The 14,706-nt window shown below is 46.0% G+C and overlaps 1 protein-coding gene across 1 annotated transcript in view; it reads right to left on the bottom strand.

Moving 5' to 3' along the window:
* Positions 1 to 14,059, bottom strand: part of LOC8031077 (ethanolaminephosphotransferase 1) — a 32,129-nt gene extending 18,070 nt beyond the window's left edge. The window contains exons 1-3 of the mRNA XM_029969305.4: positions 13,839 to 14,059; positions 5,364 to 5,432; positions 2,633 to 2,825 (exon numbers count right to left, since the gene is read on the bottom strand). Of these exons, the coding sequence (XP_029825165.2) occupies positions 2,633 to 2,825; positions 5,364 to 5,432; positions 13,839 to 13,892 (316 nt within the window). The 5' untranslated portion in view covers positions 13,893 to 14,059. The remainder of the gene's footprint in view (positions 1 to 2,632; positions 2,826 to 5,363; positions 5,433 to 13,838) is intronic.
* Positions 14,060 to 14,706: the final 647 nt, after the last annotated feature.

Raw genomic sequence — 14,706 nt, 5'->3', positions numbered from 1 at the left:
TAATAGGAAGTATAATAACCAGCTCGGAGCACGTGGAGCGAGAGCTCACGGTGCAGAACTCAGGGATCCTGGGTTCAATCCCCACTCCTGCCCGTTTCGATCTGGGTGTGCGGTCGTGCATCACTACTGCGTGGTGCACGTTAAAGACCCCAGGCTAGCGGTTGTACTGCACTGGCTAAATTGCTCATCTACAGCTGGGAGACTCGTCGCCCATTGAGGTAGACCAAGTTCTAGGCCGAATAAACATACACACAACCCAATTTTTTATAATGGTTCCATGTTTTTGTATAAATTCTCGTATTTTGTGGTTCCAAGGGTTCCGTGTTTTCATATAAATTTGAAAAAAAATCCGAACAACACTAGCCAGTAAAAATGTTGCCACTTCAGATTTATCAAAAAAAAAAAAAAAAAACTTAAGACATTCAAATTTACAATGGAAAAAGAAAAAAGAAAAGACAGTAAATTTGGCCGGAGCACAGGGCCAGTGGTCTCAAGAAGAGGCCATTTCAGTTTCCATTTAAATCTCGAACTATTGATTAATGGGTGTTTACCGAATAGCTGCAAGTTCATTCAGGACAATGGGCCATTGCCTGAAAGCCACTATTCTGGTTACCAGTTTGGACCACACTATTTGTGCTTTTTAGGGGAGGAGAGTCATATTTTTATGACAGGGAAAAATATGAACCCATAAATTTCGTACAAGGCAGCTGCAGTTTCTGTACTTCCCCTGTGACTACATTCAGGTGTTCAGTGCTTTTAAAGTTTAGACGTTCATTCAAGCAACACTTGTTTACAAGTTTTGTCGAGGCATGGATAGTACTTTTGAAGGCAAAGGCGACATCCAGTCGAGGAAATATCATTCGGTGCGGGTGATTTCAGGGTATGTTTGTGTTTGTCTATCATTTATTTTTTTTCAAATTTTGGAAAATTAAAAACACAGCAAAATTGAATTCCAAAATTCAGAGAATTGAGAATCCAGCAAAAATAAACTTAGATAAGCCCCAAATTTTTCATTAAAAAATAAACTAAACAAATACCTTCTCAATTAAAAAAAAAGAAAAACAAAAAAAAAAAAAAACATGAAAACATAGAATTTGATATATTATACCCAATACTGTAAACGACTTATTTTCGCGAGGGCCTAATTTCCTCCAACATTGCAACATGAAAAATATTGCGAAAAATTGATCCAGAGGTTATATCTCCCCGTGCTATGAAATGTGGTCATTCCAAACCCAATCCAAAAATTTTGTGTTCATGAAATAGTTCCGAAACCCACGCGCCAAAGAATTCGTGAAATACCAAGCTCGCAAAAATACAGTCGTTTGCACATATTGTCGCACATCGTGGATGGCACATACGGTCGACGTTAGCGAAGATCAAGCCAGTGATTTTTAGGATGGCTCCTCAACTTCGCAACCCAAAATGCAAGGACTTCCTGTGCTTGCTGTACCGCCAAAATGTAGCTGCAGCTTTTACTGTTCCTGCAAAATGCCCTAACATGAAAGCGAGACGAGTCTTCTGTCCCGAGTAACATTTCAAAACTGTTTTCTTACTACACGCTGCATGATTATGTCACCACCAAACTGATTTTCTGTGTACCCCGTACTATATACCGTGATATTCCGATAGATGCCCCACCCCCGAAAGATAACCCGCCCCCTATTTTTGGCTCGATTTGCTATTTTCTTTTAAACACCGAAAGATAGCCCACCCCCAGTAATCCTAGTGTTGGGGTCAATGACGACCTCGCCGTAAATGCGGCTAGTTAGCTATGGCGGTGCATAAGCAAGCATTGCTGACTGGGAAGTACTGTCACCTTTGCTTCGTTGTGCCTCGCCCCAATAACAAGATTGGCAAAACATTATAATCTAAAACAGTGTTTGTTTGTTTTTTCTTGCTTTTCTAGATTGTTCATCGAAAGTTAGCCCGCTCCTTAGTTTCCACCCGATTTTTTTCTTGTTTTTAGGTGGACTATCTCTCAAGATATTACGGCAAGTAGGTTTATTTTTCTTTGAATACGGGAGTGTTCATTGGGTGCTTCTGTTTTTTTTCCAAAGATCCTGCGTTTTTCAGTATCAATATTTGACGTCGGATGAAAAATTACGGATCATAGGGGCTTATGTTGAAGAAATTAGGGCACGGTCCCCAATAATTTGAAAACATCCCCATACTAATAAGAAAAAGAAATGAAATGAGATGTATGGTTCTCAAGGCAGAAGCCTCGCAGACAGTTCTTTGGGGCTTGTGTTTCAAGACAGCTCGAAACAAAACTGTTGACAAAGAGTTATTATACCTATATTTATATTTATATAGAAATATATACATATTTCCCCTTAAATCACAATATCACGCAATCACGCTACATGCTCTTCACATCGTGATGTTGCACCAAGTCGCACGATGGGCTCGTGCGATCGTGATGTCACGAGAAGGTGCATGACGCACTCGACCGATCACGATTCACACGAAGTCACACGATGCACTCGTGTGACCGACACTACTACACAACTCCGGTGAATCTTGTGATTAATCATGCGACACCCATAGCGGTCAAGTGACCCGTACCGTATACTAAACTCGCAAACCCAAGCGTGACGAAGAAGGGGTCCGCAGGTGCGGCCTTTCTCACCTAGGGTGTGGGCGAGGAACTGGTTGAGGGCGCAGACCAGCCAGACCCAGGGGGGCACGGGGGGCGCCTCGGGGTGCAGGTCGCTCGACGCATAGAAGGCATAGTCGTACGTGGAGAGCAGCACCACGTTCACCACCGTCAGGGCAAAGCCCGAGAAGGTCAGCACATTGGGGGCCACGTTACGGGGCACCAGCTGCGCAGAGAGGGAAGGCCTCTCGCGAGGCGCGGGGATAGTCGGAATCGGCGGTAGATCCTCAGAACGGTAGACGTCGACATTTCGCCGTGACTCGACTTCCTCAGGGCTATGGTCCCTAAGACGCGTCTCCGACCGATGCCCTCAACGCACGCCCATTTGCGGTTCCTCTATCTTAGACCGGTGACGTCACGCTCGTGCCACGCTGTTGCCTGCCACGATCCTGACAGCAACACGGCGATGCAGACGAATATGTCAGACGTCCGTTCTGCTGCGGGTCGCTGCCCGGCGTGACGGTTCACGGAAGCTTCAGAAGCCAGGAGCTGCCTCGCGACGACGGCAACACTTGCATTCGCTGATCTTTTTCGGCGGAACTTGTACGATCGAATGCCAGGATTGCGACATCCGACGGCACGCCGTCTCCCGCGACCTAATTTCTTTCCTTTTATTCTGCACCTTTTTCGAAGCACCAGCATTCTAGAACACAAAACGCGCCGGTCGAAGACACATTCCAGGCGCCATAGCTAAGCTAGCTAAGAATGCAACACGAGACGAGACGAGCTCCCAGCCCGGCCGTCGCAGCGATTCCGAACCACAGTCTAGAGACTATGGAAAAGTGAAAAGAGTCAGCAGTGCTTTTCTTTTTTTTTGTCTTTTTTGTCTTTTTATTTGTGGCTTTTCTCTGCTTCGTGTTTGACACGAAAAGAAAATAATTTAACAAATATAGTTTGTGGTTTCCACAATCATAAAACAGGGTTCACTACGAAAGGCAAAGTGCTCAACTTGGCGTTGCAGAAGTGGAAGTAAAAAAAGTGGTTTAAATATCTTTGGACCTGTAACACCTTAGTAAAAAGTGGTAAAAAGAAAGAGAACTGTTGGTCTAACAAGCAAGCACTCCCCACAGAAAAATTACAGATGTCTACAATGGACTGTCCCTTGTGGACAACACTGTGCCGCTGCGAGTTACTCCAACCAAGGAGACATTGAACTCGGCTCCTGAAAAACCAACTAAAAGTCATTCTTTCCCCCTCTTTTCTTTGACAAAGACAATCATAATTCCAGGTAAAGCTCTTCAACACACATCTGGCTGATGGCAAATCAACACCTGAAATTCGTTGCATGCGATGATTAAAATACAGTGCAATCCACTTATAACAATAATAAGAAAACACAAAAATTTAATCGTTATAACCAATTATTGTTGTATCTGGACTAGAAGCTGGGTACTTCTAGTCTTGAAACTCTAGAAACTGATCATTATAAGCGGTACATTGTTATATCTGGTATCATTATAAGTGGATTGCACTGTATTTTTATTGCAATGCGAGCACCATTGCTTTAGTAAGATGCTCAATTCTGATCTTGACTTTGGAGATTGTCAGATAGAGTAGCAGCTCGCCATCATCTGAAAAATGGACCCCCTGAGCGGGCGCTTTAATGGACCAACACTTGCATGGTCTCTAAAGAACATACTCAGAGGGTGCCATTTTACAAGTGACACCGACCTGAAACTCCATGCGACAATCTCCAAAGTCGAAGCAAGCACTGTTGCAGAACCAGGTCTAAGTGTCTTACTTAACTATGTCAAAACAGTGCTGGTAATATTAAAAACTCAATAAAAAAGAAATATATATATATTGGTGGAGAATGCGGCAGTTTTAATCTTATTAATAAACGTGCTATACCGTAAAATACTGAGCATGCACTAACCCGCAAGTGCCCACCTCGCCAACAAAGATGATGCTTCCCGTCAGCTTCTCCTCCGAGCACCACGGTGCAAAGCAGCGAAGCCCACCCTATTGTGTGCTTGCAAACGTTCCTACGACCCAACTGTAAATAGCGATAATCTTAAATAAAAACTGAAAGGAGTGTGGTTGTTAGGCTCAAAAGAAAATGTGCAGAGGGGGCTTCTGCACTTTTTCTCTTGAGCTTAACAAGCACACATCCCTCAGTTTTTTGGGGTTTTTTTGTTTTTTATTAAGATTATTGTGATTTACGCTTAGTTCGGGGAAACATTTGCAGGAATTATTTTTTTTCTTGCTGTCCATTTTTAAGTCGGAGCTGCATTGCATCGATGGAATCACGGTCTTTAGATTACCCGGTCTGACATTTTTTCATTAAGCCACGAGAAAGCTTTTTTCTATGGACAAATTAAAGCACAGGGGCCTGCTGCCGACGTAAGGAGTCGTCTAATCGGATCACTCGCAGAATCTAACAGACGGACGTGGGTTCCGAGAAGCCGCCGTGGAGAAAGTCGCCATATCCGTCTACTTGTTCGTAGAACCCCACGAACCTGTCAAAAAGATGGACGACTGGAATCGCCAACTATACTTGGTACCTAGGGGTCACATTATTTTGGAATAATTAAAATGCCAGGTAAAAGATGCTACATTTGCCCTAAAAAAAAAAAAAAATTTAATTTTCACACGAATTAGCACAGTTTGACGTAACAAATTTGTTAGGGCACAAACCGCCAAATGCGCAACTTTCACCGAAGAGTGTCCCGCCTCGGGGGGAAACACGGAAAGATGGGCCCACCTTGACAGCCTGGTCCCAGAAAGGGTGCATGACATAGTTGCTCAGCGGGCTGGTGTCCTTGGACGTGTACTGCAAGGGGAGAAGGAGAAGTGTCGTTCGGACGACGCCCCCGGAGTCGCCCAACGGGCTACGCTCGACAGTAACAACAGTTCGGCCATCTCATTGTTTAAAATTGTTGTTGCCATTCGGCCAGGCAGCAAACACTCTTTCCTCCTCCGAAAAATGTGACGTCTGAGCTTCCCGATGGCACATCTAAAGCCGGGGGAGTCGCATTTTCACATTGTGCCGACTGCCAATTGTAGCGGGCAACAAAAGGGCGGCACCCACGAGACAATTGGCGAATGGAGTGCTCAAAGCGTAGCTTGTCTAGCCCGTGCCCCCAACAGGGCCATGGCAATACAGGTGCACACGCCCTGCGGGCGAGGTAGGACGAGAGGAGACACGGCAGGTGCATGTCAACCCGGCCTCACAGCAGGGAAGAGCAGACGAGTGTCTCTAGCTCACGAGTGTCGGGTCATTGTGTTCACCTACATTCAGTTTTATAGTGGGCGACAGTTTAGGAACCCAGGAGATGCTCCACCTCCAATGCATGCTCCTTGCCTTCTGCCAGGCTTTGGCTGCGCATGCTACTATCAAAGGCAAGCTTTTACTGGGTCCTTGGCGCAACTATAGTGTCACCTACCTTTTAAAAGAAAGTCAAAGCACTTGTTGGATTAGAAAAACATGGTAAAAATTTGAACAAAACAAAAAAAAACTTTTTTTTAATACAGTGCAAATATGGTTGACTTCTATGAGATGAACGTAGCAAAAGAAAAGTCTACAACAAAAGACTGCCAAGCAGCTGCAATATTTATAGACTTTCACCAGTTATTTATGATTCAGTAACAATTATCCTAAATCCCTAAATCGCGATGAAGTTGATACAGTTTGCTTAGACATGTCGAAGGCGTTCAACAGAGTAAACCACGAAATGCTTCTGCTATTTTGGTTTTCTCCTGCACTCACCAGGTGATATCTTACCAACCGTAATAGTATGCAAATTTTAAATTGTTTTTCTGATGCCTTTGTTCCTTCATCTGATGCCCCTCACGGGTCTAACCTGGGACCATTTTTGTTTCCGATTTTTATTAATGATATCCAATTGTGCGCTAAGAATTCTCAGTTGTTGCTATTCACCGATGACTCAAAGTTATTTTTTAATATTCTGTCTCTCAATGACTGCGCACTTGTACGAGACGATGTGTCACACGTGCTTCAGTGGTGCTTGGCAAATGTTTTGTTAATAGATCCCGACAAAACTAAAGTTTTATCAATGTGCAAAAAGAGGGAATTAATTTTAAATGCCTATGTTCTTGGTTCCACAACCATTTTGCGTGTTTCTGTGGTTCGCGACCTTGGCATTTATTTTGATGGTGATCTTTCTTTTTCTACCGTGTCTCTCAAATTGTCGCATGAGCTTTAAGATTGCTGGGCTTGATTTCTCATTTGACCAAAGAATTTTTTAACTCATTGCGCATTATTCGCCTATTTTGCAGACTAATCCGTTCTCGGCTTGAGTTTGCGAGTGTTGTGTGGAATTCTATCGCAGCAACCGATGCATTGCAAATCGGAAAAGTTTAGAAGCGGTTTCTTCTAATTGTTTATGATCATTTTTTAAACATAAGTGTTTTTATGACTACGCATACATAGCCGAGCCTCTGGGCTTACAAATGCTATCAAGTCAAAGAGTGGGGCGTGACTTACTGCTGTTACGCAGATTAATTCATGGCCAGGTAGACAACAGCTTGCTGTGTTGTCTTAACTCTCACGTGCCTCTACGTTCCAGTAAACAAGCCAGTTTGCTATGCTGACTCTCAGGAGAAGCTTTGTCCAATCTCACGTATTCAACTGTCTTTCAATTTCAATGCCATATCCTCAAATACTTCCTTGGATGCCTTTACAGACTATTTGTTTTCTAAACATGAACTAGAAATGTTGCTTTTCACCTCGCATTAATATTTTTTTTCCTGCACATATCTCGTTCACATTGCTTGGACAAAATGTGCCCCCATCAAGACTCAGTCGTTCTGGGGCACTGAATAATAAAGTATGTATGTAAGTATGTGAATGTATTTTAATTAATTTTAAGGAGGCAAATATCCCCTTCCTTCCAATGCACCCTCCGTGTCTCTCGAGTTTATCTGTGACACTAAGATACATCTCGTTTTTCTTTCCTACGCTATTATTAGAAGCGACGTAATCACAAATGAAAATTTTGTCATAGCTCCGCCCCCTGCTGCCAACTGAAAGTCTTGACTTGCAACACAAAAAAAGCGGCGCTAGTGACAGGCACCGGATCGCCGTTTGGGTAGTGAAATCCACTTTCAAGTGATTACAAGGCCGATAATGTGAAAGAAATGCTGCCAAAGCCCACTTTAGCACTCGCTCGGCAGCGTGAACAAAATGGGCCGAGAGATACTCCGTTATTTCCCGCTCATACCCACCAATGACGTTGTGCCACTGAAAAGTGTGGGGACATCTGAATGTTGCTTTCGGCATTGCCTTTGCTCGTTGTTTCCTCAATAGGTATTATGTATTTAGCGTGCCGGGAAGAGCAAAGCCTGGGTATTCAGAAAATGCAGTTAGTTTGGGTAGCTAAACAAAATCCGTGGAGTATCCCTTTAAAATGACAGAAAGCAAGAATAGAGGACTCTTGGTACCTTTCAGCGGTTGCAACACCCCCATCGCGAGGATGCTCAACACTCGAATTGACCAAACTACATCCAAAGAAAGAACCATAAATTGGTCATTAAAATGAGCAATTCATTCCATCGTCTCGCCCAAGGACAGACGAGCAAAGCTACGGGCCACCAAGTCTAATCACAAGCCAGTTATGCGTGCACAGTTTCCAGATGTCTTACAATTGGTCCTGCCCCCCCCCCCCCCCCCCCCATTAGGCTTCCCTGCGGTCCATCGTCGGGTGAAACAAAGTATAGAGAAAGCTCCTGGACATTGCTAAAGTGAAGTGCTTATGAGAAGTGGAGCACAGTTCGCTAAAAAATCAAATGGAAATCCTAAAAAAATGTTTTGGCCCAATTGATAGTTCATCATAAGTGGGCTATAGCCACTCCCAGAATCGGAACGGCAGGGCACGTCTTAGGAAAGCCTCCAGCACACGCTCAACGCCTTCCGCCGTACTTCGTGGTGCACGAGGCGCCAAGGCGCCGTCTAGGGTAGGAAGCTCCCGCCGGAGCCGGGACAACCGGAGCCCCGCCACTCTCACCTCATCGATGACTATAGCCTTTGTGTATGGACAGCCTCGCTAAAGACTCTTCTATATTGCCGTTCGTTACGACCGTGCAGCAAGCGGGTCGACCAAAATGCATCCCTTTGCACATGGGGGAGGAGGTACAAGAAGGTAAGGAGTCTCTCCCTGTATGAGAGAAGGAAGCGCGAAAAGGTGAGGGTCTGCACCATCAAACTTCATTTTCTTGAGAGGGCAGCAAACAGCATCTCGGCTGCAAGTTCTTTGTTCGCTGTAGATTGTTCGATGGTAGTTAGTCGATGATACAATGTGACCATTGGCGTGACTCGCAGACAACGCCGGAGCTCGGTGACTCGGGGCCCGGTGCCACGGCACCCTTTGTGCAAGAAGACAAACTATAGCTTTTGTGCCTACCCACTTTATCCTCCAATCGGAGCTTGGAGTTTCGACATCGCCGTATCCTCTGCGTAAATGGAGGACGAACCTGCCTGCCATATTAGCTTCTCAAAAGTTTGTTTAGTTCTTTTGGCGCATAAACACGCGCAGCAAGAGATCAAACCTAAGGAGGTTTTCTGAGAATTGGCGAGAACCGAATTGAACGTCTTTACTGACATGAAAAGGCCCGCAGTGCTGGAAGAAACATCTCATCATAATAATATTTTGCATCAACCCAAAAGTGAGTGGACACCATTCTGCGAAAGGGGCTGCTGGCCTTCTAAAGAACCTTGCCCTTGTCCCGTTTGTTTTTCTACCCTGTTATCGGGCTAAAGAGCTCACACGATTAAAAAGTAAAAAAAGAAAATATAGATTATTGTTTTTATACTCCGCAACCCGAGATGAAGGATGACGCAAGAGAGGGTGTTGCGCTTCATCTCGGCTTAATATCTGTGGCTTCAACCAACTAGACAGCCTCACTCTTTCGCCAAGGACACAAGCATTCAAACGCTAGAGCCAGCAAAGCCTTAGTTTCGCTCAAATTGTTACTTACACTAACTGCTCTCTGGCTCCACCCACAGAGTCAAACACTCGGCGCAACAAGTAGGTGCAAAGGTAGCTACAGTCTGTTGCAGGTAAAGATAAGCGGGACATGCCCCTTCCGCTCTTGCCGTCCACCGGTTCAATAGCCCGTTTCTACCGACGGCTCGCTCGGCAATGAAACTGGCACGAACAACGAAACATGGCAGAAAGAAATACAGAAAACTAAAACCCACGAGCAATTTTGCATTTTGGTTTGTTCTGTACGTGCGATACAGCACCTTTCGGCACCATAAGTGCATCGCGATAGGCAAGACTAATCACGTTGGGGTTGCGGGTTCGAGACTAGCCCGTTCAGTTTCGATACTGAAAAAATTACAGGAGGACACTCAAGATTGCTTACGTGTAGGAAGACGAAAGCATTGGGCACATTAAGGTAACGTGCACAAGCGCACTCAGTGGTCAGAGTGCACTCCAGCTAAACTAAATGACATTGTCTCATTTCCGGTGCACAGTGGCAAAGCGCGTTCCATGAGCTCCGTCGTCGGAGATGGTGCGCGACAGCTCAACCAGGTCGGTTCTCGGTAAGATGACAGCATTTCCGCTCTCGCGGCCAGTCTCGCGGTGGTCTCACATGTCTCGCGTTCTATTCTCGTGCCCGCTTGGATACATGGATACTTCAACAGCGATCACAAGGCAGCTAGTGCAATCATTAGTCATCGTGGGAAATAAAAAAAATACTGATGTAGACAGGTATATAAATGCTTGTAAAGTTCTTCATGTGCCTTACCACAATTTCAGGATCAGGCGAGCCGATGAATATGGCCATTCAGCCGTCATTCTTTAAGGCTTTTGGGAATTCACAAGACGTTCGGCGTACCTTTAATCGCTGCACCAACCGCGTGCAGCCCAAATGCAGGCTCTTGCTGTTGCTATTGTCTCCGCCACTTATTTCATTGAAGTTGTCGTCGAACAAACACTTAATGAGTCAAGTTTTGAGTGACGGGAGCCATGTTTAAGCACAAGCCAAAAAGCCAGAACCGGAAGCGTTTTTTTTTTTAAATAGACGTCAGATGGGGCCTTGGTACAAAAAAGTGTAATTGTTAAGCTAAGCTCTGAACCAACGCAGATGTCCAGAGTCTGGAGATCACTAACTTAATGCACCCATTATAGTCCCGCGGGAGAAATGTTTTCAAATAATATTTGTTTCTACACATATTAATTGAAGTGTGGGACGACGTATAGGACGACGACATAGAGATCAACGCCAAGTACAGCGTCTAGGATGACATCGAGGACCATCTCTCAGACCACTTCAAGGCGACACAACGTCGAGGACAACTTCTAATACGATTTCTACAACAACATCTAGGACAACCTCTAGGACGACGTCGAGGACGATGTCTAGGATGGCGTCGAGAACAACGCCTAGAGGACACTTAAGAAGGCTGTGACATATTTGCGTGGGTAGCCATGTTTGCCTGCAAAAGTAGCCGTAAATGTAAAAACGCTGCTGCCGATGTCGAGGCCTTAGATGAGGCCGCGGTCGCCTCACAGTCCATCGCACGAAGTACGCAACGAGCACAGAGGAAGCCCGAAGCGCACCTTTTGCACACAGCACTCTGGTGGCGACATCACGCTTCCGCACTTCAGCGTGAGCGGCGCATGCTTGATGACATATTTTTAAGGCCATCTTTTGGGCACATTGACACCGCTTTTTCGAGTAATGGAACAAGTAAGGTCGTCCTAGAGGTCCAGGACAACCTCAAGGACGACGCCAAGGACAGCGTCATCCTTGAGCATAAGATTGAGTGGTGCGTGCTGCTCATCTTATGCTCAGGTTTTATGGCCATATACGCCGCTTTTTTGCTCAATGGGACCAGTACGGCTTTCACTTTAGAACCCAAGAGATGTGGGGACACAATAAAGGAACAAACAAAAAAGAAAAAGCTGTTTTGCGTTTATCCTCTTTTCGTTTTCTGCCTCTGGGATGAGACGGCGTTGAGTTTGTCCTTTTTTTTCGCATCCCCTCGTCTCCGGAGTTTTTCTGTATGACAGCTTGGTAGCTTCCCCACACAATCACCCTTATTCCTGCTCAGTCTTTTCTTTCTTTCCTTCATGATGCGGTCTACAGGTTTGCAAACTGTTATTGTTGACAAGTAAAAAATTATATAAAAAATTTAGGAATCACACAAATGAAAAGTCTGTTTTCTAGAGTTCTGAAATTTAGGAAACTACAAAACTTGGTGTATTAAAGCTTGCTTGCACACCTGTGACTTCTTAGGACTGAGTGCCTTGAAATCTTTTGCGACGAGAGGACACACTGGCACCACCTATCGGGTAGCAGTGGAACAATTGGCCATCACATATATATTTTTTTTTTTGTGCATCACTTTTTCTTTTTTTGGCTCAAAAAACTCTCGTCAAAGTTATAAACAAATAGTTCTCATAAGTAGTAGGTACATTTGACCCCGCAAATACCGCCAAATCTTCACACTAGCGAATTATAGATTCAGCGACACCGCACAGATGGCGCCAGCGTGTTCTCTAGCCTAAAGCCCCTCGATGTGTTTGCGTTTGTCTTGCAAGTAGCGTCAAATGTGCGAGTGCACAAGGTCCATGTCTCCAGCGGCCCTTGGAAGCAAATGGCGGCGCAGCACTGAAATGAGCGGGCCTTGGAAGCGAATGGCGACGGAGCACCCGCTCATGGCACGTGTCTCGCGCGCTTCCACAACAATGGTTGGCGGTACTTGTAAAAAAACGCTTTTATCAAGGGGCTTTACTCTAGCCGTAAGAGCTTTTAAAGCAATCGGTTCTAAGAAGCCGCAAGTGTGTGAACAGGGCCTTTACGTGCACATTAAGTAGTCCACAAAGATATCAGAGAAAGAAAAGTCCAAGTTAATATTTTTCGCGTTGAACCCCAGCAAGATTTCTCGTGCATCCACGTCATGTGTGCTGTCCAACAATGAGACTCCATGTCTCGGTTCTCTTCTTCCTCATTTTCTTTTTTTTTTTTTTTTTTTTTTTTTGGGGGGGAAGGGGGGGAGGTTATAGCTAGTCAGGTAGTTGATTCAGCGAGCACAGAAAGCTGACAAGAGTACCCCAAACTATCAACCGAGCAGTGGGCATCGATATAAAAATTTTGCTTCACGAACGCGTGCCACTTATCTCGAATCTTACGGTCACCCTCCAATTTAATCAGCCGATTGCATTGCATAACGTGCTCTAGATGCAGGTTGCGAGGGCGCTTGGCTCATTGCCAAAGGGGGTCACGATGTTGGCCAAGGTACGACGCCTTCTATGTTCCACTTGCTTTCAAGACACGCAAAAAGCAGCGAATCCCAGTTAGCTCTGGTGCACCCTGGAGTCAAACCAGCAGGCAATTGCCAGGGCAGCGTTCCGCTCTGCCCTCCCTGCAAGGCGGGTTCCCCGAAAAACCCGCGCACCAGCTGCGCGCGAAGATTGTTCGAGATGGTAGACACCGGCAGACGCTGGCCTGGAAGTCTGCGCGTCGCGGCAACGAATGCCTCGGCTGCCCCGAACAGCAGCTGCTGACCAGGCTGGCGGACTGCGCCCCGAATACTTGAAAGAAGAACTCCCCGAATACTTGAAAGGAGAACTCTCTGGAGACGCAGCTCCCCTAGCTGACCAAGCGCGCGGCGCGATACGGTTTATCAGGGCCATCGAGGGGCGCGATTACCGGGGGAAACTCGACGTCCAATATCCGAAAGGCCCGGCCGTGCCGGACGCGTCTCCGGAAACTCTCAAGCGGCGCCGAGCCGCGCAGACGCTCACGCCCTTCTATGCAGCCGACTTCAGAACTCCGGAGAGCTCAGCAGCGCTAGTAGTAAACGAATTAAGCGTGTCCAAGAGACGTGCCCCCGCTTTATTCCACGAGCAAGTGGAGTAAAGTCGGCAGGAGAGGTCCTCCTCAGTTTCGTTAGCGCAGTTTCGTTAGCGCAGTTTCGTTAGCGCGGTTCCGTTAGCGTACTGCAGCCCGCTCACGCGATCTCAGCCCGACGGCACGAGAATGGGATTTTGGCCATCGACGGCCAGCGGATTTGCGTGGCTCATGTCGCAAGCACGCGCCACCGTTTCGCTCTACGCCCATTGCCGGACAAGGCGAGGGGCGCGGAAGTATTACGCCTCGAAGCCCCCGCAAGCTGCGATCACGCCGATGAATGGGCTGGCGACGCGAGAGCGTCGACGATTGTTGGGAGCGGCGTGGAACGAGGCACAGATTTCTCCGCACTTACTTCGTAGTTCTCGAAGCCTCTGAGCTCTTCCTCGGAGAGGTAGCGAACGTACATCCTGCCGGTGCACCGACGGCTCACATCCGTCGAAAAGTCTCAATTTTGTGACCACGGAAAATCGTAGGAACTCCGTTGGATCAACCTTCCTCGATTGGAGATCGAGAGCTGCTTGCGACGGATGAGATGCGCATTGGGTGCGAGAGTTGCAGTGATTGATGGCGACGCTACTGCGGCTGACCCAAAACGAAGTATTCGATAGTTTCGGTTTTGCTCGCAGCCTTATTAATCCCCAATATTTTCTTTTTTTTTTTTTTTTTTTTTTCATTTTAGTAACCTAGTTTTACTGAATAATAGCGATTTTTATTCGCACGGTAAATATTTATGTGTAAAAAAGTATATGTTTAGACCATAGAGTTATTACAATGCACATTATGAAAAAGATATTGTTTCTTTTTTGTTTTGTTTTCAGTTTGCACCGAACTTGAGCGCAATGAACGTACTAACTTAGTGAACTTTTTCTTTTCTCGAAATTCGCTTTATTTTAAAAGTTATAGGCATATTAAAATTGCAAAAACAAGCAAAAAAATAATTTCCTTCATGACGTCCTTGGTCCTCTGTTCCCCTTTTGCCGCGCCCGCGGACCGCAGGGAATGAGAAATGTGGGGAGAGAGGGGAAAACGGGAAAAGGAGGCGAGGCCGAGGAGAGAGAGCCGCCCGGGAACAGGGCAACTCTCTCTCCTCGGCTGACGACAGACCAACGACGTCACGATTTCGTCCCACGTCGCATGCGTTCGACACCACGAGGCGCCTTCGTAGGAGGAGGAGGTTTCCACATCGTCCAGTTAAAATATGACACACTGATATTTAGTTA

Source organism: Ixodes scapularis, unplaced genomic scaffold, assembly GCF_016920785.2.
Source record: "Ixodes scapularis isolate PalLabHiFi unplaced genomic scaffold, ASM1692078v2 PGA_scaffold8__174_contigs__length_109621045, whole genome shotgun sequence".
Classification (NCBI taxonomy): domain Eukaryota; kingdom Metazoa; phylum Arthropoda; class Arachnida; order Ixodida; family Ixodidae; genus Ixodes; species Ixodes scapularis.
This window is presented reverse-complemented; position numbering and strand designations above follow the sequence as displayed.